We start from the raw sequence: 26,350 nt of genomic DNA on the forward strand, positions 1-26,350 counted from the left end.
ATCTGATAATTCCATCATCTATGCCACGCCTAGTTCTACGCTTGCTTTGCCTCCTTAAATTGTGTTTTCTGCTTTTTGAGATGCATTGTGATTTCTTCTTGATAGCCAGACCTAAGGTACCGGGTAAAAGGACAGCTATAAATAGGGTGGTATTAAGTACCTGTCATGATCAGGTGAGAAGGAAGCAGTTCTAGAGGTCTACACCAATCAGATCTGAGTCTCTAGTAAGTCTGTGCCTCTGGTCTGGGAACTGCACAAGAGTTGCTCAATTTTTTCTCCTCCCTTGATGGGCACGAGATGGCGAGAGTGGGCTGGAGATGGGTTATTTCCCTTCCCCCAGGTGAGTTAGGCTCCGGTACTAATAACCCAACAGGGTTAACCAGTGTCCCCTGAGGGCAGCCTCTGGTTTGTTTCAAAAGGGTTCTTTTCCTCCCCCTGCAGGAAGTGCTTGGAGATTTTCCTCTGGTATTTACTGTGGGAATCTGGTGGAGCTTCAGGAGGTAAATCTAACAATCCTGTGTGTGCTCTTCTCTACCGGACCTCCCTGGATTTTAGCTTATTTTATTTTTTGGCAAAACACCCTCATCCCCACTCCACCCCCACCCCACCCCCGTGGCCTGGGCTAGGCATCAGTTCCTGGGCACATGGAGTCCCTGGGCTGGGCCTCAGTAGATGCAGTTGCAACCTACGCTGCAGCTGCAGCAATGCCAAATCCTTTAACCCACTGCACAGGGCTGGGGATCCAACCTGGTGCTCCAGAAATGCTGCGGTTGCCATTGTGCCTCAGCAGAACTTCCTCCCTGGAGTTTTTAACTTGGGGTTGTCCAAGTTGAGCCTCCAGCAATCCATCAGTTACCACTCAGGTTTTTGATTCCTGCAGTAGTTTCTGCTTGAGTCTCTGTCTGGAAAGCCTGGATGCCCTGTATTTATTCATCCATCTCTGCAGCCTTGGGGGTAGTAGTTAACTCCACATCCACCCCTCTCTTATGGATCCAAGAAGAGTCGTTGCTTTTTCAGCCTCTTTAGCTTTTTACTTGTCAGGACAGAGTGGCAACTTCCAAGCTTCGTGTGTGCAGGATCAGAAACTGGGACTTTCTATCTACTTTCTAAAAGGAAAGGATTCCGGACTGCTAGGTCAATTTTCGAGCTCTTTGTCATGCTGAAATCTGGATAGCAGACTAATTCTCCAGATAGCTGGTGAGAGTGAGAGGCAGAGTGGAAATTTGATTCTCCAGTGCCTGGACTCAGAGGAGCAGGGATAGGTTACATAGTGAGTAGAAGGATTATTTGAATGAGAACAATTGTGGTAGCTATTTTTAGCTGCCACTATGAGTATGAAATTTTGGGGCAAAGAGAAACTATCCAGAGAGTATTTCTAGAAAGCTTTCTTCATGTCATTCAGAGTTAAACACTTTCTTCACACCCTTTGAGAAAAACTATTTGAAAAAGTCAGCTTTATTTCTCCAGGCTTCTGTGAAGTGACTCCAGGCAAGGAGGAAGTCAAGTGGGGATGCACTGATATTTTTTAGGGTTTCCCTCTTTTGAATTCAGAGCCAATAAAAAGATATTCCTGCATGGAGTCTGCAAATCAGGACATGTGCAGATTGGTGAGCTTGGACATCTAAAAATTCAACTGCATAAAATACATTATTGGAGGCAAAAAAATTAAAGCTCTTGAAACAATGTTATTAAACATTGGGTTTAATAACAGTGGGTTGGGTTAGTTTTAAAATGAAGCCATTAAAAAAAAAAAAAGAAAAGAACTGACACCTTGTAGAAAAGGGCCTTCTAGTCATAAAGCAAAAACCACAAAGGAAAACAATACTTTTGAGAAATTAAATAAAATTCTCTCTATAATAAAAGCACTATACATAATTTACGAGGGATGCAATATTTATAAACTATATGGTAGACAAAGGGTTACTATCCTCCTTTTACTCAAAAGAATAATTCTTTCGCATCAACAGGAAAAAAAGGAGTACTTAATTGAAAAATATGCAAAGGACACAAAGAGGCAAATTACAAAAGAAAAACAAACAAATGAGTTTGTGTCCAATTTTACCAGCATCGCACAATGAGTTCCATTTTTGGCTATCGAATTGGCAAAGGTTAAAGACCCAGATGAATTCCCTGCGATGGTAAGACGGTGGGAAAGCATGCGATCTTGCACAGTGCCAGTTCAAAGGACTGTTGTGTGGCAGATGGGACAGTGAATAAGGAAGAGAGACACAGGCCCGTGGAGCTCTAGGTCTGTGGGGAAAACATTAGAAACAGGTACTGGCATCAGCCAGAACACTTGAAGATTTTAAGAGCAGCTGCAGAGAAGGGCACACATCTGCTGTCCCACAACCCACACAACGCTGTGCTTTAGGTGTAGACAAGCAAGGCTGGGATCCAGTTATTCCCGGGATGTACCAGACATATGAGCTGTAGCTCGGTGTAAAGATGTTACAATGTAGGCATCTCTTTGGGACACCCCCAGAGGTGGGGTGGGGGCCACATTCAGGGAATGGAGCCCTTTGTCTCCTAGTCAACATGTAAAATGAACAGACACAAACAAGCCTGAAACTATTTCCACTTCTTAGAAGAAAAGGAAACTGTAAATATTTATAATTTAATATAAAGGTGGACCTGCCACACTGAGCGTTTTAGTTCTGGCATCCAAGCCAATACTTAGCTTTCAAAATGGTTTTCCCCCCACCCCCCCTTACTAGCAGCTCCCTCATCTCACGCATCAGGGGATTTCTCTCCTGGCAAGGGTCTGCAAGCCCTTCCAGAAATGCTTGAAAAGCAATTAAATGGTTTCCAGGCTTTGGGGGTCTTTATTTCTTAGTTCAATAGCATATCCTGGGATGTGTGCTGTACTCTGGAAAATAACTCTGTCAAAGGCAAAGGGATAGCGGGTCCCTGCCCTGTGTTCCCTTTTCTTCAGAAATGGTATCGTGCAGGAGCTGTCAGCTCTGGTAACTGTCAAACGTGACTTCTACCATCTGCAAGACTCAGGTGGGAAGATGCCTCCTCTGTGGCATCTCAGTCGTTCTTTCTGATCAGTGATGAAGTTTTGTGAGAAGAGATGATTATTATGGCTCTCCTGTTTCCTCTTCGGGTCTGAATACTAAGTACAAAAGGATGTAGAAATTAAGGTAGACTCTCCAGGGTGTCTCCCTGCATGGGCTGGGAAACAACGGTATGCATTCAACAAGGATGGGTATGTTAGCAGATATCGTCTTCCAGAAGGAAAACAAAAGTGATAATATGTGTACATATCTTTAAACTGTCTACCATATTGACCCAGGAACCTAATTCTGGAATTTATCCTAAGAAAACAAAGAGATGCTCAAACGTCCATGTGCAAACTTGATCCTCTCTGTACTGTTTATGGTAGTAAAACTGAAACGAAAACATAACAGTCTGAAAATTATTTAATAAAAGATTACTATGAAATAACATTTTTATTTTCTAAGACTTTTCTGATACAGAACCATGTCCTGAGGATATTGTAAATCAGAGTTCGTTTATAAAACAGTATGTTTGCTAATCCAAATATTTTCAAAAGTAGGTAAAAATGAACATAACCCAAACTAAATGCATTAAAACGTTAATAACAATTTTCCCGAATGGTAAAAATAGGGATGTTCCGGCTTATATTTTGAAGTTTTCTCTACTTCATAAATTTTTAACAGGAATAATGAGGGAAAATAGATAATCATTTCAAACATTCTTCTTTCAATTTAGGCATGTAGTTTTATTTCTCAAAATGATGAAATATATAAAAGATGAGCATTTTCCTTTTTATGACCATGAGTTATCAGGAAATAACTCTAAAAGTTCATGCTTTCAAAAAATAATGCCTTTCATTCTTAGTAGAAAATTGCAACCCTACTCTGGTACTTTCTGTTATTTTCATTTAGAGAAGATAAAAGAGTAGAATTACATCCCAGACTGTATGAAAAGGTCCACATTTTAGTGTTTAAGTAAGTTACTCCCAGGTGTGGTTTTGTGGAGCCCCATTCTGTTTTTTCCAATGACTACTTCTGATATTATTTCATATTTCTCAAAGAATTATCAAAATCTGCAAACCATCTTTTGCCTCACCCTCTCTTTAATCTTTTGTACATAATCTGATGAAAGTTCTCCTTGAGGCCTCTTTCTAAAATGGAATGGTTATTTTGGCTAAATTTTTAGAACATTTACACTACATTTTAAATTTGAAATCATTTTTACCTGCAAAAGCAGTTCCTGATCAGTGTGGGAAAGTTAGAAAAATACAGGTAAACTACAAAAGGAAAAAAAGTCAAATCTCATAATCCCATGGCCCAGAGAAGACCCCTCTGAAACTCCTGGCGGAGTTCACCTGTGGCTCAGCAGGTTAAGGATCGGGCATTGTCACTGCAGCAGCAAGGGTCACCAGGGTTCAAGCCCTAGCCTTGGAAGTTCTACACGCCACAGGTGTACCAAAAAATTAAGTAAATAAGAGAAAACCCAAGTCATATGTTTCCTCAGGGCTTTTCATATGCATCCATTTTCACATACATATAACACAAATACATATTTTTATAAAAACAGGATTAACCTTTATGTCCATTTTTGTTGTGTACATTTTTCACCTAACAATATACGGTGAACATTTTTCTGAGTCAATAAAATGTAACTACAGTATTATTTTTGACGTGTAAAACATATTCAATTATATAATGTTTCTCATTCAATTAATTAATCCTGTGATGATGAAATTTTAAATTGCTTCCAATAGTTATCTACCCTTGTAGTTAAATTAATTCATCTGTATTAAAGTAACTAATTTTCTAAAGGTTGGGATTATAGTCCTGACGCTACAGAGTTACCCAAAAAATTAACTTTTCTTTCCTTTATGTGTGATGTACGTGTTTTTTCCCTTTTAGGGCCACACTTGTGGCAAAAAGAAGTTCCCAAGCTAGGGATCCAGTCGGAGCTACAGCTGCCAACCACAGCCACAGCAACACAGGATCTGAGCCACATCTGTGACCTACACAATAGCTCACGGCAATGCCAGATCCTTAACCCACTGAGCGAGGCCAGGGATTGAACCCACATCCTCATGGATCCTGGTCAGATTCATTTTCGACTGTGCCACAATGGGAACTCCTGTGATGTACATTTTAAATCAATATTTCTCAAATTCGAGATACGACTGAGTCCCTTTTCAGGGAAAATGTTTCTGCAGAACCCAATTTGAATTTAAATTATTTTGATCAAATGTTTCCTTAATACATAAAGTATATAAATTAAACCATAAAGTAGGTATAAATTACTAGTGTGAGAATAGGATAAAGCTCTAAAACCAACTTACATAAGTAAAATTTCGGGACCAATACAATTCAAATGAACATCTATTTAATAGGCCAAATGGTGTCATTTTTGCGGAAATTAAATTCCATGGCATAGGTTACCTCCTAGTAAGCATTCCTGGAAGACCATGGCTATCATCCTAGGATGGCTCTGTGCTCCCCACACTTTTCCAGCTTAAAATATTGAAAATCATCCATTCCCGTATATTACCTTAATGTTGTTTAACCTTTATTTGCTAGTAACCATCATTTGAGTGCTGGTTGTCACTCATTACCCCACCTCCAGGAGCTCAACAATAAAATAGCCCAGCCCGTCTTGAGCACCATAAAAATCCTAAAAATAAATGCCAACGTAGACACCAAATTCACAAGGAGGTCAGACAATGATGAACCTAAATTCACAAAGAGGTCTGGTATACACACATATGCATATATATCACCCAAGCAAAAATGTAAATTTTAAAGTTACTATGGAAAATCCCCCAAATCCCAAGAATACTCTAGTGATAAAAGCAAAGAAACTGGGTATCACTGATTCACAGCAGGCCTCTTGCACTTTCTTGTGTGGAGGAGGAACTTCTGATTTTTGTCAAAGAGGAAGGATGGCTCTGGACCAGACGCTTCGGGAAAAGAGGAGGGCTTGGAATCCTGAACACGGGAGGCCTCACACACATCTAGGCACACTCAAGGGCTTGAGGCATTCTGGAGGCAGAGTTTCTGGGCGGTTACCTGAACAGCAGGATTTGGAGATGACCAGAATGAAGATATAAGGTAGATTCTGGGCCTTTTTGTAGTATTCTTTGGGAGATGATACATACATCCTACAACCTAGTCCTCCTTGTTTGAAACTATCAAAGTACTAACATCTTTTAGGTTGGCTGTGACAATCAAATGAAGTCTTATGTGTAAAGAAACTGTCATACAGTCCAAACGTTTTGCTATGTTCCATGAGTCACTGAGTCTCTCATACCATCTCCTCCCACTGTTTTTATAACTTATGCTGGAACTCAGCTCTTTGAACAGTCCGACCTCCTTTCTGCCTCAGGGACTTTATATGGGCTGCTCCCTTCCTCCCCGAGCCATCCTCCCAGCATAATGCACAGGATGTAGTCCTCAGCATCTCTCCAGCCTCTGCTCAGACATCACTCCTGCCACAAACGGTCCCCTTCTCTCACTGAATGGGTCCTTCCTCCCTCAACGTGGCTTTATTTTTTCCCAAAGAAGTGATCACTCCCTGAAATGGTATGTGTTCATTTGCTTATTTGTCTCTCTCTGTTGGTTGCACTAAGCAGCCTGACAGTACAAACCTTGTTTTGTTCCCACCATAGTTCCAGCCACAACTGTGTTTTGCAAAAGCGAGCACTCAACATTTCCCATTACCGATGAAGGGAGGCTTGGCATCTTCGGAAGCTGGGGTCTACTGTTTCAGGATCTAGATCCAGAAAACATAAATCTTCCCTATGGATTAATGTAAGATAAATTAATGTCATCTACTAAACTCCTGTCATGTGCTTAGCTCTGTGATAAGAGCCTTGAAGAATGACCAAGACATACGTCAAACAGCTCAAGCCTGGAATGTTTGTGATATCGTAAGACCAGCATAACTGATGATTATATGTAACACCCAAGAATTTCTCATTTAAATTATTCTCATAAAAGGAATACAAAGAACAAGTGGAAAGAAGAACATTATCAAACAGAAAAACGCAACCATAATGTCTGTGCGAAATCTTACTTCTACTTGTTCTGGTAGGTACTTGTGTCTGTAAGGATAAGAGAGCCTTAGGAAATTTCAATGGCTTAACTCAGTTTAATGAGGGACTCTGTTTTGCAGTCATTCTAGAACAAAGTTGTCTTACATCTTGAGGCTCTGTCCTCATCTATATTCTTGGATTCTTCTCCATTCAGCTCATGAGTGAGCAAAAGAAGCAAAGACGGAATATGCTTTATATGGAAAAGAATCAGAACTGCTATATGTATTACTTCTGCTCGAATTCTATTGTTGAAACCCAGTCATGTGGCCAAAGCAAATGCTAGGGAGCCTGGGACTAGTCTAGCTGTGCGACAAAAAAGAGATTAATGCAGATTTGGTGAGCAACCTCTGCCACAGCATTAAAAAAGAGCTGTCATGCTGTTTAATAATAACATTTGATTGAGGAGTTCCTTCTGTGGTACAGTGGGGGAAGGATCCAATGTCATCCCTGCAGCATCTTGGGTCATTGGTGAGGTGCAGGTTCACTCCCTGGCCTGAGAACTTCCAGCTTCCATATGCCATGGGTGCGGCCAGAAAAAAAAAAAAAAAAAAAAAATATATATATATATATATATATATATATATAAAATTTTTTAATTGAAACTTTAAATTTAGACATACATTCTGCCAAGGGAGGTTCCTGTCACAGCAGGGATGAAGGTGTCAAATCACCCGTTTATTCCATGATAAGGTAGAGAACGTGCAATGAAAGTGTTTGGGTTTAATCTTGGCTCAGGTCCAAGAATGAAAGGCATCACCAAGCTGTAAATTTCTTTCCTGATTCATTTTTTAGTAAATTCAGTCATTTGTGATCCAGGGATACAAACTGTTATTGGAGCTCCTGCCGTGACAATCTGTCGGTGGTGACGGTCCTGTTGGTTGACAGGCCTTTTATAACGTTGCTCCTCCTCCCTGGAGCATTGTTTTCACTTGCAGCAGAGATAAGTTTTCAAAATATTCAGGAGAAGTTTCTTTTCTGAACCCTTATATAACTGATGATATTTTTCTATTGCTTTCACATATGAAGACTGACTGGCTGTGAATAAAATGCTTCTATCACCAAACTTCCCCCCTCAAAAAATTAAAAATATGGCAATTAAAAATTAAAAATTAAAAGCCAGGCTGATTTTTTGTTTCTCCATGCTGTCTTATATTTCTACCCAAATAACATGCAAATTCTTTCTTTTAAATTAGTTTTACCTAGAATGCTCTGAAGCTTTCAGATTTCATAAATATTTTTTAGCTCCACAAACGTTCTTTAATTATGTTGTGTCTTCTGTCCCAATTATTTGGATTTCTTATTCTGGAAAACCTGTAATCCTCACACTAGATGCCGGTCCTCTGTCCTTCATATCTTTTCCAGTCTTTTTTCATGACTTTCTTCTTTTTTTCCTTTTCCTTTGTATTCTTGGAAAGCTTCTCAGAATAAGTGGCTCCCTGTTTGCATGCAACCACGGAAGACAAAGACGTGAAGGGAGCACGGAGAGCACCAGGCCATGTGAATGATGACAGGACTCTGTAGAATACGTGTGAAGGAGTACTTCACTCTTCTGGAAGCGTAAGTCTGGGAAGACTTCAGAGAAGTGATACGTGTGGCAGATCTCGAGGGAGAAGTAAATTGTATCCGTCGGACAAGCAGCAAAGTTCATTTCAGGCAGAAGAAAGAATCTGTCTAAGGGCATCACATGTCACTGCATCACGTAATGTTTTCAGGGGTCACAGAGCGGTGCGGGGGACAGCAGCATACACTGTGGAGAAGGGCAGCAGAGAAGGAAGCTGGAATGTGCTGTGAGGCCGGAATGAGATACAGGATGTGGCGAGGTTGCAGAGAGGCAGTGGGTGGGAGCAACAGAGGAGAAGGAAGGAGACTCGAGCCTTCCAGCTTCGAAGACTCATTACATCTTTTCTACATTAATTAAGAGAAAGAAAGGCAGAGGATCCTATCTTCCGGAAGACAGCTGGTTCCGTTTTAAAAGACTACGTTTGAGTTTCTTCAGGAACCTCCATACTGTTCTCCACAGTGGCTGCACCAATTTACATTCCCAGCAACAGAAAACTGCCATATGATCCCACCGTCCTACTGCTGGGCGTCTATCTGGAGAAAACCGGAATTTGAAAAGACTCATGCACCTCAGGGTTCATTGTTGCACTATTTACAACAGCCACGACATGGAAGCAACCTAAGCGCCCATGACAGAGGGATGATTAAAGATGTTTTTTATATATAATGGAATCTTTTTGCACCCATCTCTATCCTTCTCAGTCCTCCGTCCTGACTCTAGCAGGTCTGTTCCAGCCCAAGACAAGGAGCCCAGAGTTCCTCAAGAGCTGCCGACCCACCAGAGATGGAGAGGTACCAGTCTGAATCAAGCCACAAAACTTTCTCTTCCAGCGTCTCCCCATTAGTCTACTGGCCACCCTTCAACAGAGCCCCCAGAGATTTCTCATACCTTGTTGTTTTCAATAGCTTACTCTATGAATTTTCATTATCGAGACATCACAGTCTCAAGTACAAACCTGTCCTCTTTCCTTTGTGCTGCTCCCCCACCCTTTCCCCCAGAAATTACAACCCATGGCTCAGGTAACTTGCTCTGTATGAAAGATATTTGTCTCCACTTATTCTATCTTCTTATTTATTTTATATCTTTTAAGTGTTACTACGATATAGTAATGCTCATTGAGAAAGTTGGAAAATACCCAAAAAAAGCATAATGAAGAAATATTCTACAGTGATTCTACAAAGCAGAAAAATATAAGTTAGCGTAGGGCTTCAGAATCAGGCTTTTAATCTTCAAGTATTACACAGAGGGAAAAACACACATATACACAGGTGGATGCTACCAAACATTTAGAAAAGAGTTAACATCTATTCTTCTCAAATTATTCTAAAAAACTGCAGAGGAAGGAACACTACCAAACTCTTTCTATGAAGCCGCCATCATCCTGATAGCCACACCAGACAAAGATAACACATAAAAAGAAAATTATAGGCCAATATCACTGATGAGCAGAGTTGCAAAAATCCTCAACAAAATACTAGCAAACTGAATCCCATAGTACATTAAAAGGATCATACACCATGATCAAGTGGGATTTCTCCCAGGATGCAAGCATTTTTCAATACCTGCAAATCAATCAACGTGATACACTGTATTAACAAATTGAAGAATAAAAACCATATGATCGTCTCAACAGATGCAGGAAAAGTTTTTGATGTTGATAAAATACAACATCCACTTTTAGTTTGCTTTTAAAAATTAAACAGGGAGCTCTCATTGTGGCTCAGGGGAAATGAATCTGACTAGCATCCATGAGGATGCAGGTTTGATCCCTGGCTTGTTCAGTGGGTTAAGGATCCAGTGTTTGCCGTGAGCTGTGGGTCTCGGCTCTGATCCCGGGTTGCTGTGGCTGTGGCGTGGGCTGGCAGCTACAGTTCTGATTTGACGCCTAGCCTGGGAATCTCCATATGCTGCAGGTGTGGCCCTAAAAAGAAAAAAGGCCAAAAAAAAAAAATTAAACAGAATATGCATGGATCAAGTATCAACAATACAAAAAGTTATACATTGAAAGTAAAACCTTTTTCTCCTCTTCTTTTTCTGGTCCTGTTTCCCAGAGGAAACCACTGTTTGTCGTTTCTTCTTTACTTTTCTAAAATACATTCGTTTTTCAATAAGCTTAGTATCATACTGTACATACAAAACTTTCCTGCCTTTTCACTAAGCTTTTTAACTTCTCTTAAATACTTTCAGAGAAAATGACTTTTAATCATTGCATATTATTTATGTATTTATCTAAAAATATTTATTAACTATTATGAACAAGATAATAGATTTGTTCATAATGGATTTTCTTTGCACCTGTGAGCTGCAGTGAACATGAAAGAAAAAATTCCTACCTCTAACAGAAACTTCTAATTGTACATTTTAGGTGATTTCCAACTTTCTATATTGTAACTATGAATCTCTGTATGTTTATCATTATTTCCTTAGGATATATTTCTAGAAACGCTTTTGTTGCATAAACAGTACAAACATATTTAAGGCTTTTTGACAAAAATGCCAAAATAACCTTCCGGAAGGCTTATAAAATTTATATCACATACCACAAATGAATAATCACGACTATATCAACCTTCCTTGACAAACAGTATCTCTCAATTAAGGCAAAATTCACCTTCAACCAAGCTAGGAAAATAAAAGCACCCAGGTGATTTCAGATACGTCACCAAAACAGAAACAAACAAACAAACAAATCCCTCCTCGTTTTCAGCCTCGGTACCTTTGTATTCAATGTAGGAAATTTAAACCTACTCTTAATCAGAAATTATCTTAATCATTATTTCTAAAGGTTATGCCTAAAAATTTCAGACGCTCCTTATATGCAAAGACCTCATTAGAAAATAATAGAAACACAATAAGAAGAAGAAGAAGGGAACAAAATATCTTGGCCGAAATTAAGTCATTCTCATCTTTTAGGAAAACTGGAGACCTGGCTGCCTCCTACAAGCAGGGATTCATTAATACTAATTGGTGCCTTTTTCCACGGAAGGGAGAAAGCTGCTTCAGATCCTAATCCTTCCTCATTACAGTACCAGCAGGCTGCATTTACTCTGCTGCTCAACTTGTCAGTTATGGAATCAGTGGACCGATCATTAAAAGAGATCTAGGTCTTAGAGGAAAGAAAAACAACTCCTAATGACAAACAGATAGCTGCGATGGAAACCCCTGCCCTGCCTGGGTCTGCCCACCTCTACACCCCTGCTGTCACCTTGACTCCATTCTATTCAGAGAGATGGAAAACACAATTCCTTCTCCCCCCAGAACTAAAGGTGAAGCAGGAGCCTGCGGCATGGAGAATTACAAAGGTGTCAAAATATGTCACGGTGGAATTATACGGTTCTCTTTATATTTCCTATTTTTCTTAAATAGAAAAGTGAGACACATATTCATGTTAGAATTTTTGAAAAGATGCAGAAAGAAGTTAAAAATTTTGACGCTGGAGATAAGCATGGTTAGCAGCCCTGCGTGATGCCTTTCACTCTTCTCTATTTACATTTAGTTTTAGGAAACGTACACAGGGAGTTTTGTTGATGGTTACACAAGGGAGTGGAGCCAGGGTTGGAAAACTGCCAGCATGCAGGCTCTCCTGGCTGATTCTACAGTGGAGCTCGGACTCTGTCTCCTTCTACATGTGTGCCTCGGGGCAAGTTACCTAACTTCACTGAGCCTCAGTTTGCTCATCTGCAAAATGGTGCTAAGCCATAGCACAGACTTCATGCAACCATTTTGGAGATTAAACGAGAGAAATAAGTATCTGGCCTGTAGCAAGTAGGCAGTAAATGTCAGCTGTAATAAGCCTTTTTAACCTGGTGTTTATTTCATTTAAACCTGGATCGTTATCATCATCTCTGTAACCAAGTAGCTTCTACAACCTTTCATTCTATGAGTGTACAATGTCGAAGCATTTATTATTGGGCATTTAGATAGTTTAAATTTTCATTACAAAAAGTACTGATGTGAATGCGGTTTGTTATACCATTTCTAAGGCGACATGTTTAGATTTTGAAACACTGAGGACTGAACTTTTAAAGCTTTTTGACACACAGTCCCCCAAGTGGCTTTTAACACGTGTAAGGCGGCCGTCCTTGCACCAGGCACGGCAGCCTCTGGCTGCCTACACATTTGCAGACACAGGCAGGACTACTATATATATATATATTTTTTTTTTAATTTATGGATTGGACATGTGAACGAATGAATCTCATGTTCATTCAATTGGAAATGATTTTCCTAAAGAAGCAGAACATCTTAAAATCTCTTATTATCTTAAATCATCTTCTATCACTTATTTTATGAATCTTCCACCCATGTTTGCAGCCCATTTTTCTGTGGGGTATTAAGTTTTATCTTCCTGACTGGTAAGTGAGACTCATTAAACAAGCCTATTTCTAGTTTTTAGTTAAATAGTATAAAGATCTATGTCAGGGCTGTTTCTCTTTAAACTTTGATTTTGGTCTTTTTGAGGTACTGAGTTTTAAATTTTCAAGTAGTTAAATGTTTTTTCTTCTTCATTGTTTCTCCCTATTTTCCATGTGTAACAAGTAGATGATCTTTTTTTATCAAACTTTTAAAACTCATCAAGAGCAATCAACACGGTAAATCAGCGACATGTTGATTCGTATCTTATGTAACAAGTATCATGACAAAGAAATTCTCATTTTAACACAAACAAGAAAGTACATATACATTTTTTTGTTAGCAAGTGGATACCTGTCAAGACCGATGCAGGATTTTTCTGATCAGGTTAGTATCTTTATGGTACATACTAGCAGTGGCAGCCAATTTGAATAAACGATGCCAATTACCCAAAGTGAATTTCTTTGTAGAATTTCCCCTTTGAGACTTTTTATAATAAAGAAAGCTAGTGACTTAAATTTGTTTTTCTAATGATGCTGGGGATGAAGCTGATCAATGTGTGACTTGGAACAGATCATGCATGAACGAATGGCCTAGATTAATAACAAAAGTCCACTTGTGTGCACCCAGAGAACTACGGCAACGTCACAAAATGAGTGTTCATTGCAAAGCACTTTGAGGCTTAATAAGAGCTCAGTGGACAGAAAAGACTGCCCGACCTGCAAAGCCTGTCCTGGAGGGAAAGAGGGGTAGGGAGCAGAGGTGTGCAAAATGATCACTGCTGGAGGTTCTTCGGAGGGTCCGTTCCATTTCTATGGCTTTATAAAGAAAGTTGTTGTGTTTCATTTTTAATGCACTCATGCTTTATAAAAACCCCGCCAAGAAACAAACAAAAGTTTCTCACTCAAGTACAATCCTCTCCTACCAGCACTGGAGTACTCGAACTGTGCTTTTCAGAGAAGGATGCTGCTCCCTAACCTCCTTCTGCATTCTTTTCAGGGCTCGCTAAAACACGGACCTCCTCCAGCGTTTCCCTCCATCAAACCGACAAGTGGAGTTTCTCAATTGACTTTAGAGGTTGTTAGATTATGACTCGTATGTCAAAATGATGCTGTGCCAGTCTAGGGCACACATACTTAAAACAGTTATGGACACATTCTTGGGTGAAAGGGAATCACAAAGAAATGGACTGGTGTTGGAAGGAGCCTTGAAACCAAGTCCGGGTGCCCGGATGCTGAGGCCATTGTTACGATACTTCCACCAGGTAAGAAGCTCACTGAGGCTTGAACACCACCACCTGCCTGGAGCTCTCGTGCCATCAGAGAACTTGCATTCACTGAGCCTCTGCCAATTTTCAGATCTTACACTAGACTCTACACAGCAACCCTGGGAAGGTGATGATTTTTCCTATTTACAGACGGGAACATCAGTGCAGACTGGTTAAACACATGAGTCAGGATTTGAAATCAGATATAGGACTTTGTGTTCTATGATGTCATAACATCTAGCCTTACCGAAAACCCAAACCTCAAAAGCTGTGAAAGAAAGAAGAGCCCTCTATTGAAGTACCTTGTTTAATAAGTCAAAATCAGCTTCACTATTTTGGAGACGGTCAAGGGTCAATGGATAGTGTTTCGTACAATATCAACGTCCCCAACCCACTCCTCCCAAGCTCAGGATCAATCTCTGTTTTATTCCCCAACATAGGAAGTCGATCCATTCACATTATTGATAAATTGGAGCCTTAACTGGCTTACTGTAATGCCCAGCCTAAGTTAATCTGAGTTAGTCTATGCAGTACCTATATAAAAGCTGCTAAAAGATTTGAAAAGCACCTTGAACTTTTAAATAAACATCTGCAACTCCCATCTTATTCTTTTCATTAATTAGTATGGAAAACTCTGTTAAAGGCACAGAGAAATTCAGTTTCTTACTGTTCCTTCACAAACTAAAGTTTCAATCTTTTTCATTCCAGGTTATCTGAAACTCACTCTCTAATATGCCCCTGTGGCTTATACCTCTAATTCTTGTTTTCTAAAATACAATAATTTGGGTCACAGCAGGATACAAACAAAAGCAAATCGGCAGTGAGGCTTGCAATTACCAGTCCACACATGAAATTGCTCATTTGTAGTTAACGAATGAAGATTTTCTATAAGTGATTTAGGGCAGGAATTGCCAAGTTCAAAACCCACTCAAACTTTTATCGGTTTTAAGTTCTGAAGCAAACATTAGTCCTTGGGTTCACATATAGGTTTTTTTCTCTTCTACCATTGGCAAAATAAGACTTTATGTTTCTAAGAAAATCAGTAATAAAAATCTTCTTGGACATTTAAATTGCTTTGCAAAACATTCTGATGAGTTAAGTATAAGTGAAAAAGAAACATAAGGCTTCCATTTCCCTTAGACACACAAGGGATTGTAAATAAGGGGAGAATGTTCGTGGAAACATGTTGGGAAAACGCTCAAACTCCAAAAAACAGTTAAGGACATTTGATGAGCCCAAGTGCAGCTGGGTCTTTGCTCATCCATGACTCTGTTTTAAAGGTAATGAATTATAAATAAAAACATATATTAATAATTCACATAAGGGATGATAGCAATGGAAGAGAAAAATCCCTCTGCATTAGTCATCCAGCTGGAAAAATTCTCCAGGACAGACCTAAAAAAAATTAAACATGAGAAAACTGCAAAGTTTCATCTCTCACATAACACAGTTGCTTTCCTACAAAACACAACAGAATTACAAAATCCAGATGATTAAAATGTTGAGGATGAACAGAGTATCAGGTATGACTGTCAAGTTCAATTGGTTGCTAGTCTCAAGTGGTTCCATCTGAGCACTTGAACGTTTCCCACCAGGATGTGTGAGAGATTAAACACACACACACACACACACACACACACACACTTTACAACCTTTAGGGGAAATGCAATTAAAAACTCTCAAAATGTACCTGTGTCATTAAAAAAGCAACGAAGAAAACTGATGTTTGGACCATCTCTCAGAGGTTCTCCTACTTGAGGCAACTCAAGATTCATGCATTCAGGTAAGGGGAGACTTGATACCCTACAAGGAAAGCTTTGATCAAAAGATCACACTGGCATTTTTTAAATCAGGATTTCAGGTCTTTGGACTGCAAGGCTTTGGGCAGCCGGCACTTTCAGGGCGGGGGGGTGGGGGTGGGGGGGCTGAAGGGAATGTAACGCATTAGCATTACCAAGTAACAGGCCCAAAGGCGGGGTTGGCTTTCCTTCCCGAAAGAAAGCACAGCCTTACTAACTGGAACAAATACAGTTCATTCACTCTTGTATCCAATAACTTAATAGATAAAGATTGTACACCCACCTACACCTAGGCATAACTCGAGCGGGGCACTAAAGAAATGCACAGTATTCTCCCAGGGGTCTCATAAAATAAAGGTTCCTGGTCTTTGTCCCAAGTTCTTGGCACAGAGCTCCTGACACCCAGAGAGTTTCCTGAGAGATGGGAATGTCTTTTGTTATTCATAAGGAACCTTACCTGAATTTGTGCTGAGAGGATGAGGCACACGGAGGGCTCTTAGTTTCTACAGAGGGAGGGGCTGGCCACCTAGAAATGGTACCAAGCCCCTGATTAGAAGCCTAGAAGCCTCACTCCCGGCCCACCTCCTTGCCTCACCTTGTCAGTATAAACTCGGGTACCTTAGGGTGGGGCTCATCATGATAGCAAGAGACATTCCCATCTCTCAGGAGGCGGTATTTAATCCTGTGGCTGGCGATGCAACTGAGCCTCCGTAAGGCACGTCCAGATAAAAACGCTGTAAGGAGGAGGCTGGCAGAGCTTCCGGGGTGTGGGCATGGGTGTGCTGGGGGAGGGGGTGGTGGCGCCTGCAGAAGGCACGGAAGTTCTGAGCCCAGCTCCATCTTTCATGTGGGCATATTCTTTAGAACAGAACAGTACCAATAAGCATAGTGCTTTCAAGGAATTCTGTGAGTAGTTCTAGAAAAATACCAGAACTGAAGGGGAGTTACAGAACCTGCAGATGCTGCAGGAAAGGCAGCTGGTCAGAATTTCAGGTAGCCTTGAGGACCTGACTTGGAGCTGGCATCTCCAGTGGAGGCGGTATTATAAGACTGAGCGCCTTTACTGGTGGGGTCTGTCTAACTCCAGGTGGTTTATATAATATATTATTATTGCTGGAATTGAACTGACTTGTCGGACACCAGATGGGTACCCTAAAATTGTTATTGGAATATGCCCTCCAAGAGCTTCCAGCTTAGGTGAGGAGAGAGAGACACTGTGAGAGGAAATGTTTGGTTTTGAGAATTACAGCTTGCCAAAATAGTCTCCAGTTGAGGCAGAAAGTTTAGACAGTCTTCAACTGTTATGAAAGATGAACTATGAGGAGTGAAGAAGCACACGCCCCAAAAGGTCCCAGGGACATTCTAGCTCACCGTTAAAGAATAGAAAAGTCCCCGTTCTACTTAAAACGACTCCAGAGGATAGAGAAAGAGGAAAACGGAACACTGATTCCAAAGACATGTCAACGACTGCACTGAGAAAGAAAACTGCAAACCAATCTGCTGTGCGTCAGTGAAAAATCTTAAATATCAGCAAACAGTAGCAAGGAGCACATCAAAAATAACACATTATATGCAAGAAGTGTTCACTTCAGTGATCTGAAAAAAGACGCCATTAATGTCATCTGCTTTTTGTTTGTTTGTTTGTTTTTAATTTTGTCTTTTTAGGGCCACACCCGAGGCGTATGGAAGTTCTCTAGGGGTTGAATCGGAGCTATAGCTACTGGCCTATGCCAAAGCCACAGCACCGAGGGATATGAGCCACATCTGTGACCTACACCACAGCTCACAGCAACACCAGATCTTTATCCCACTGAGCGAGGCCAGGGATCGAACCCGAAACCTCACGGATACTAGTTGGGTTCATTGCTGCTGAGCTACAAGGGGAACTCCTGTAATCCATTATATTAATAGATATAAAAATCATATCCTTAAAAGGAGAAAAGCCATTTGATGAAAATTAGATACTCATCCATTTTTAAAAATTCAAATAGTTCTATATATATATATCTCAATGCACTACATATGGATATTATATACATTATATGCATATGTTATCTATATATTATATATGCTTATTATATATATGAGTTCAACCTGAACAGTCATTCATGTAAAAGAACAGCTGATTCTAAATATGAAAGTGGCTATGCTGTATTCTAAGTTCACTGAGAACACCAAAATGATCCATGTATGTGACTCCTGATGGATTAATAGAAATATATTTACATTTCCTTTTTTAAAAAATTAAGCTACTTAAAATACTAAGATCCCTTTATTTATTTATTCATTTATTTTGTTTTTGTCTTTTGAGGGCCGCACCCATGGTGTATGGAGGTTCCCAGGCTAGAGGTGAAATTAGAGCTGCAGCTGCCAGCCTACGCCATAGCAACTAGGGATCTGAGCCACGTCTGTGACCGACACCACAGCTCATGGCAATGCTGGATCCTTAACCCACTGATCGAGGCCAGGGATCGAACCCGCAACCTCCTCATTCCTAATCGGATTCGTTTCTGCTGCACCTCCACGGGAACTCCTATTTTTCTTATTTTTAAAGAAACTTTAAAAATTTGCTAACAGATTTAGATTTGCAGAATTGCAAAGACAGTACAGATGAGTCCCAAGGGCTTCACACCCTCTTCTCTTTATCAATGGCTTTTATTGCACATTGGTTACAATCAACAAACTGAAATCCCTGCAGGATATTTTATAGTAAAAAACAGACGGAAAAACAATTCCAATATTCTTCTATAGGGGGCGGGTTAGAATAAATTGTGGTACCCAATGGAGTACCATACAGCTATCAATACGGATCTACTACTATGGAATTATTTCAAAGAAGTATTATAGAACGAAAAGAAGAAAGATGGAGAAAAGCATGCATTGTGTCCTCTGGGTTGGAAATGGAGAAACTGACAACAAACCTATATGGTAAGATAAACGACATTTTTTTTTGGAAAAAGTGGTTAAAACAAGGAGGAAATGTGGTAGGAAGTAAGAGAGATAGAAGCTAGATTTCTTTTAATATAGACACTTATTTTGTGGATTTAATTTTGGATTCAGCTAAATATTTTAGCTGAATTAGGAAACAGACTAAGGACAAAAAAATCCTAAGCATCACTAGAGAGGGACGTTGTCGCTGTTTCCACACTTACAGGCTTACACGAAGCCCAGGGACCAGGCCAAGGGGAAAACTCAGGCTTTCCCTGCTCTACTCGGAGCGTGTGTCTTGCCCTGATCATGCGTGTGGCTTTCCAAATTCCCCTTTACACGAGGGTGCTTCTGGATGTCCTAATTCCCCTGAAGAACCTCCCCCAGCTTTCCTCTAGGCCTTTGGCGGCTTACGGGAAATCTGCCCCTGGCGTCTTGTGCCACCAGCACCTATGGGTGGTGACCTCCCTTGCTGCTTTTTCTCCCAGCAGGGCACCCTGCTTTTCTGGCCTGCGTTCTGAGTCAGGCAAACGGTCTTGTGTCAGCCCTTTGGAGAGGCCCTAGATAGGCGAGAGTGGACATACCTAATAATTGGCAAGTGAGGTCGGCCGTGCACCGTCCTGAGCCGGGGACCCTGCTCCCACACTGGGAATGGGGCTGCCAGGCCAGGAAGGGGACCGGGCAGGAGCGGGTGAAAATACAACAAGGCTTTCCTACCATTTTCCAGTTTCCTCCACCTTTGTTCAGCATTCGGTTGGTGGCTGTCAACGTCTCTCTCCCAGTGTTCTGACAAGGGTGCTTCTGAGCGCTTCTGCTTGGTTTTGGATCCGCCTGTGGAGGAATGAGAACATGGAGCAACTGGCTCCGCCGCTTTGCTGAGATACCCCAAAAGCGTATTTCTGTATAGATGTTTTTCCCAGTCGATCGTGAGCTACTGGAAGGCAGGGATTTGGGTTTTTTTTTGTTTGTTTGTTTTGTACTTACCGTGGCCTGTACCTTCGCAAAATACACTCATTTGTTCTTACAGTTCTTAACTAAAATCCTAAGTAAACTGCAGAGGATGCTCTGTACACACAAGCAGATGGGTCTACAGATACCTGATTATAGGTTGCATTTTCTGCTTCTTCACATGTCTATTAAGTTTTGACTTTACACTACATGTACATCACTTTTTAGAGACTATGGATGCTTTAATCATTCTGTGCAGTGTTTCATTTTATTTTCCTGCTTGAATTACTGGTGTGTTATCTCAATTCTGATGAAGCTTGTTTTCTTTTCGGATAGGGAGTATGTATCAGTATTTCCCTTGCTCCTAGTAAAAAATTCTAAAAGTAAAATAAACGTTATTCTCACCCCCCAAAGCATAGAACCCTTTGTAAAAGCGTGAAGCGTTTCTAAGTCTCTCTAACTCGGTAAGACTTTTACCTAAAACCAGTTCACTGCTGTCCGTGGCGCCTAACATCTCGGCTGGCCCATTTCAATCATCCAGCCGTTCTTTTCGCTCTCAGCTCCTTGCAGTACCGGCCACGCACTCCCTGCTCAGGGGCCACGATGAAACCTCGAGGGAATTCACCGGTAGATCTTTGGCTCTCTCTCCTTTATGAATCCCTCTCGGCAGGGATTTTCTCCTCTCAGTTCCCAGCTATTCGGGAAGCTCCCAATTCCAATTTCTCACTAGTTGGCCAGTCAGAATGCCACATTCCTATGGATTGCAATCCTTCCTACACAGCACAGACTGGGAGTGTCCTCAGTGAGAAACTGGTCAAACATAACTCTCACTCCAGGATGAAACCCTCCCTTCAAGGTTCTGCTTGCTTGCTTTCTTTTTTTATTTTTTCTTTTGGTATACCTGTGGCATATGGAAGTTCCTGGGCCAGGGATCGAACCCAGGCCACTGCAGTGACAATGTTGACTCCTTTAATCCACGCACCACAAGGGAAATTCATTCAAGTTTCCGCCTCCTTTAGCCATTCTCCCATGCCCTTAAAGAACTATTTTTATTTATTTCATTTTGTTTTGACCAGAGTGTATCAGTATTGTCATTGAGATTAGTCTGAGGAGTTCCCTGGTGGTCTAGCAGTTAGGGATCTGACATTGTCACTGCTGTGGCCTAGGTCACTGCTGTGGCTCAGGGTGCCACTATGGTGTGGGTTCTGTCCCTGGCCTGGGAACTTCTGCATGCTGCAGGTGCAGCCAAAGGGGGGCGGGGAAAGAGAGATTAGTTTGATATAAGGTCCTGTACCATTACCAGACGCTAGAGATCATCTTTTGATTTTGATTTTTATGGGTGTCAGGTGTCCTATGATATTAGATGTTACTAGATTAATAAACAAATGAAGAGAGCATACATACAAGTGTTCAGAGGAATATCTACATGCAATATGATGCAAGTTTTCTATTTTTAGGCATGTGTATTTCTGTCGAAGTAAAAAATTCAAGCTTTGTGTTAAAATATAGAATGAGTCCTCTCCCACTACCCTCCCAGGTCAAAAAGGTGGCCCCAACTCAACGTGTTTTGATTGTTTTGCTTTTGGTTTGGAGATACAATAAGTGATTTATCATTTCTTTCACTTGAAAAGTCAACCAAATGGCTACACATTTATTTTAATATACATTTTAGGAGTATGACAATTTCCAGCGAAATTAATTTGGACTCAAAACTGTAGTGTTTTATGATTAACCCACAGCTTCATGTAAATGGATAAAAGTCCAGGCTCCTTCACTAAGAATAGGATAATCACATATAGAATATACATCCATGTACATTTTTAAGTAGTTTTGTGGCTGAAACACGTCGCATAAAATAAAGGTTCATGTTCTATGATGTTTAAATATTTCTAATGAGACTTAGCATTTCGAACAATTTGGAAATTCTACAGCCATACACAAAACATTAAACTTTTCCAATGATTAGAACTGCGGCCCATATAAAACATTTCTGGCTTTGCTTTTTGAGCTTCAGAGACATGTGAATTACTCATACGTTTAATCCAGGATTTACTATTGCTTCTTTTATGTAGTCAGTACGACAGAACGCTGCCACAGAGTGCTGTTAATAATTGTAAACACAGATTAAGTGCTTACTGTGTTTTATTTGAAACATAATGCATTTAACTCTTGAGGGTTGTACTGACTTACTCTGAGAGTTATATTTAATGGACAAAATAAACATTAATATAATTTACAAGTTACTATATCCACTTGACAGCTATTTTTTGGCTTTTACCATTTTGAGGACAGGCACAAGCCCACTGAGCTGTGCGGTATTGCGATCTTGGGGAGGGAAAGTGATGAACTCTCTATATAAACTCTGCTACGGTTTTTGTTCTAAAATGTTTCTCAAAATGTAATGGCCTGTGGTGGAAAATGCAATTTCTTACAAAAAGGATTCCAGCAGTGTGTAAAATTGTAGGATTCCAGGAGCAATCTCAATGTCTACATGATGTGCCATTTGATTTACATTTTATGTAACCCTTAGATTAGTTACAACCTGAATCAGAAATGACCCAGAGAAACTATGAGAGGGCATGAAGACATACGATTATCTTGGGAAAATATGAACAAAATAATCCTGAACATTAAAAAGCCCAGTTCTTCTATTACAACATCTCTCTGTGCAAAATCTGTCCACTGGCTCCTCCTCTTCATCATAGCAAGGACTGAAACGTCTGTCTTCAAAAAAAAAAAAAAAAATTCTTCTCTTGGTTTCCAACTATCTCTTCTCCAGTCCAGTATGTGTGCCCAAATTAGAATAATTCTCATTATTTTTTTCTATGATCTTAACATGCTAAAAGATTTGCAGCAGAACCTCTGGGTGAAAAGACACTCTCCCTAACAAAACCAGAATTCATTAACAGCCTAGCAATTCCGTTTCCTTTCCTCTCCCCACAGTGAAATTTATAGTTTTAAAATTAAAAGTCCTCTTACTGAATAAGTTTTCTTCCTAGTCACTGTTTACTTTGCACATAACCCGGAAAGGATTGTTGGCTGCAATTCTTGCGGTGTTACTAAAATATTTCTTTAACGTCCCAAGCTAATATAGTGTATATGAATAGATGACGAAGACAGAAGCTGAATTTTCACATTGTGCTTCATCACAGGGCATACAGGGACTCACAATTTGGCAGGTTTTAGTAAACAATACAAGAGTGTAAGGGTTTGGGTTCTTTTTTACCTCCCCATTCACAATTTCCCCACTACTTCACATTTAATTAAATTTCCTAATTCAACTGCATGTTTATTCCAAACCATACAATTCAAGTTCTAATTCACATATTTTGATAAGAAAATAGAACACAGAAGGTATAACCACAGTTTCCATCAATTATGTTTGTCAACAGCTACTGAGTAATTCTTGACTATTCACTTACCTAAATCTAAAAATCTAACTCGTTCCTACGGAAGCCCTTAGGAACTAAAGTTCCAAGCAGCTATTCATTTTCAGTCTCGGTCTAAACCTTTAAGAAGTTCCAAAATATTCCTGAAGTAAAAGAATAGCTTAGGAATGTCACAGGGGAATTAGTCACTGGAGGTTTTTAATCACATCTAGGTGCTGTGCTTCAGCGACTAAGTATCTAAAATTTTGCTTCTCAGCTCAGAGTAAATCTTACAATAATTGTCCATCACCAGCTTTCAAAGTATAGTCTTTGTGCTGAGAAAAATTAAAATGTTTCTGAAGACCTGAAGCAAATAAAGAGGACAGCAACAGAAATAACTCCAAGAATTACTTTTGGTGGGAAAGACTTATTTCTTATGATAATTCTAAATAAACTTTCAATAATTGTGCCTGACTTGTAACCTATACATGTAGATCTGTTTACCACATGTTATCTATCGACTTCACTGATGTAGAGTTTAGTTCGCCCATTATATGCATGGGCAGAAAATAGAGAATGTTGTAGCAACTGAGGTGCTTACAAATTCTGTGTATATAAACTGGATTCCTGTTTAGCCATTACATACCTCATTCCCAAAAAAGATGCATTTTATAATTCACTCAACAAATGCCAGGCAGTGGCTGAACCTCACAGCTTTCGTGGCCAGGCCCTGTACAGAACTAACCTTCTGATGGGGACATGGCGGTCATACAGCCGGTCAAGAAACCAGTAAATAAATAAATCTTAAAGAATGCTTGGAGGAAACCTAACAAGGTTCTAAGGCTAAAAATAATGATGATTACGATGCTGGTGATTATAACCATGATGAGGGGAAGAGGAGGAAGAGCCACTTACATCGTGTGGCCAAGGACGGACTCTCTGGCAGGGTGACTCAAGCTGGAAGATGAAATGTCAGCCACGTGAAGAGCCTGGACGAGAGCATTGCAGGTGGAGGAAACTGTTTGTTCATACCTTGAGGTGGGTAAGCACTTGACAGAGTCAAGGATTCAAGAAACATTACAAACAGGTGGAGGAAAATGATGAGCGAGAGGTTGGGCGTTCAAATAATTGTTAATAGCCAGTCAAAGGATGTGTGGGAAAGACAGTCTATGGAATTCACGCTTTGACTCGCTTTCTTCATCCGGAACACAACGCAAGAGTTAATGAAATAGAAAAAACCGGGAGAAAAAAAAAAAAAAAAAGGAGGGCGGCTCAAAGAAAAGGCGCACGTCTTCATGAACTAGAAACGCTGATGAGGTCGGAGGGCCACGTAAGCGATCAGGTCCTCAGGTCCGGAAGATGGAAGTGACAACTGAGAATCTGGCCATGAGGGGGTAAAAGGAGACTTACTCAAAAGTCTGTGTGCAAGGCAGGACCCCCAAATAAGGGTCACGGTTTGTATCGAGGAACTCAAGTATGTTCCCCACATCACACAAAGAGGACCAAAACTAAAGGCAGGGACCACTGCCTGAGGCTACAGCATCTAATGGGCTGTATTTCTAAGACCCAGACAACACAGAGAGCAGCCAGCCCAGGACCGGCATAGGGCCCGCTGCCATGGCAACTGAATTTTTAACACAACTGATACCCCAGGGGGGTGTCCTAAACTGCCTACATAGTACCTCACTTGAACCTGGAATACAGGGAGCTGAGAGAAGGTGGTCACCAAGGTGCCAGACAGAACCTCAGAGACAGAAGAGAAGACATCTCACAACAACAAGCTGACTGAAAATCCAAAACACGTCAAGAAATGAAAAGAAGTTCAATTGAAATGGAAATCCAAAATCAATGATGAAATCATATTTTATCTCAGATGAAGCTGATGCAGAGGAGTTTAACAAAGAATCAGAAATAAACTGATATACGCAAAGACATAAATGAAAGAATAATTTCTTTTATTTATTTATTTATTTATTTTTTGCTATTTCTTCGGCCGCCCCTGCGGCATATGGAGGTTCCCAGGCTAGGGATCGAATCGGAGCCATAGCCACCGGCCTACGCCAGAGCCACAGCAACGCGGGATCCGAGCCACGTCTGCAACCTACACCACAGCTCACGGCAACGCCAGATCCTTAACCCACTGAGCAAGGGCAGGGACCGAACCCGCAACCTCATGGTTCCTAGTCGGATTCGTTAACCACTGCGCCACAACGGGAACTCCGAGAATAATTTCTTTACAAAGACTAAACATTTAACATGAAGCAAAAATAGAAGCCAAAAGTAAAAAAAATAAAATAAAATCAAGATGAGATTTTTAACATAATTTATACTAGAGCAGTTTAGGTTCAGTAAAATTGAATAGCGATACAGAGGTTGGTTCCCCATATAACCCCAGGCCCACGCACGTAATAGCCGTTCTCAGTTGTCAACATCTCCCACCAGAGACTCGTATTTTTACAAATGATGACCTAAACTGAGACATGAGTATCATCCAAAGTCGGCGGTTGACATGAGGGCTTACTCTCGGAGCTGTACATTCTATGAATTTGATAAATTTATAATTGCATAGGTCCAGTAGTATTATACTTGTACAGAGTAGTTTCAATGCCCTACGTCTCTGTTCCTTCTATTCATTCCTTCCACTCTCCCAATACTTGGGAACCATATTTTTTTTTAATTGTCTCCATATTCTGCCTTTTCCAGAATGTCAAATATTTGAAATCATGCAGCCTGCGGCTTTTTCAGTTTAGCTTCATGCACTTAGTGAATATGCAATTAAAATTTTTCAACTCTCTTTTTTTTTTTTTTTTTTTTTTTTAGAGCCACACCCTCGGCATATGGACGTTCCCAGGCTAGGGGTCAAATGGGAACTGCAGCTGCCAGCCTACACCATAGCCACAGCAATGCCAGATCCAAGCTGCGTCTATGACCTACACCACAGCTTACAGCAACAATGGATCCTTACCCAGAGCAAGGCCAGGGATTGAACCTGCATCCTCACGGATACTGGCTGAGTTCGTTACCACTGAGCCACAATGGGAGTTT

The 26,350-nt window shown here is 40.5% G+C and overlaps 1 protein-coding gene across 7 annotated transcripts in view; it reads right to left on the reverse strand.

The window, feature by feature from the left end:
• The window catches only part of LOC102164422, a 410,010-nt gene that overhangs the window by 280,482 nt on the left and 103,178 nt on the right, over positions 1-26,350 (reverse strand). For all 7 annotated transcript variants that reach the window (XR_002336182.1, XM_021064306.1, XM_021064308.1 and 4 more), the window contains one exon: positions 19,707-19,820. Coding sequence is in view for 6 of the 7 variants with exons in the window: in XM_021064306.1 (XP_020919965.1) it covers positions 19,707-19,820 (114 nt within the window). In the remaining variant the exon portion in view is untranslated. The remainder of the gene's footprint in view (positions 1-19,706; positions 19,821-26,350) is intronic.

The sequence above is a fragment of the Sus scrofa genome, chromosome 10, assembly GCF_000003025.6.
Source record: "Sus scrofa isolate TJ Tabasco breed Duroc chromosome 10, Sscrofa11.1, whole genome shotgun sequence".
Classification (NCBI taxonomy): Eukaryota; Metazoa; Chordata; class Mammalia; order Artiodactyla; family Suidae; genus Sus; species Sus scrofa.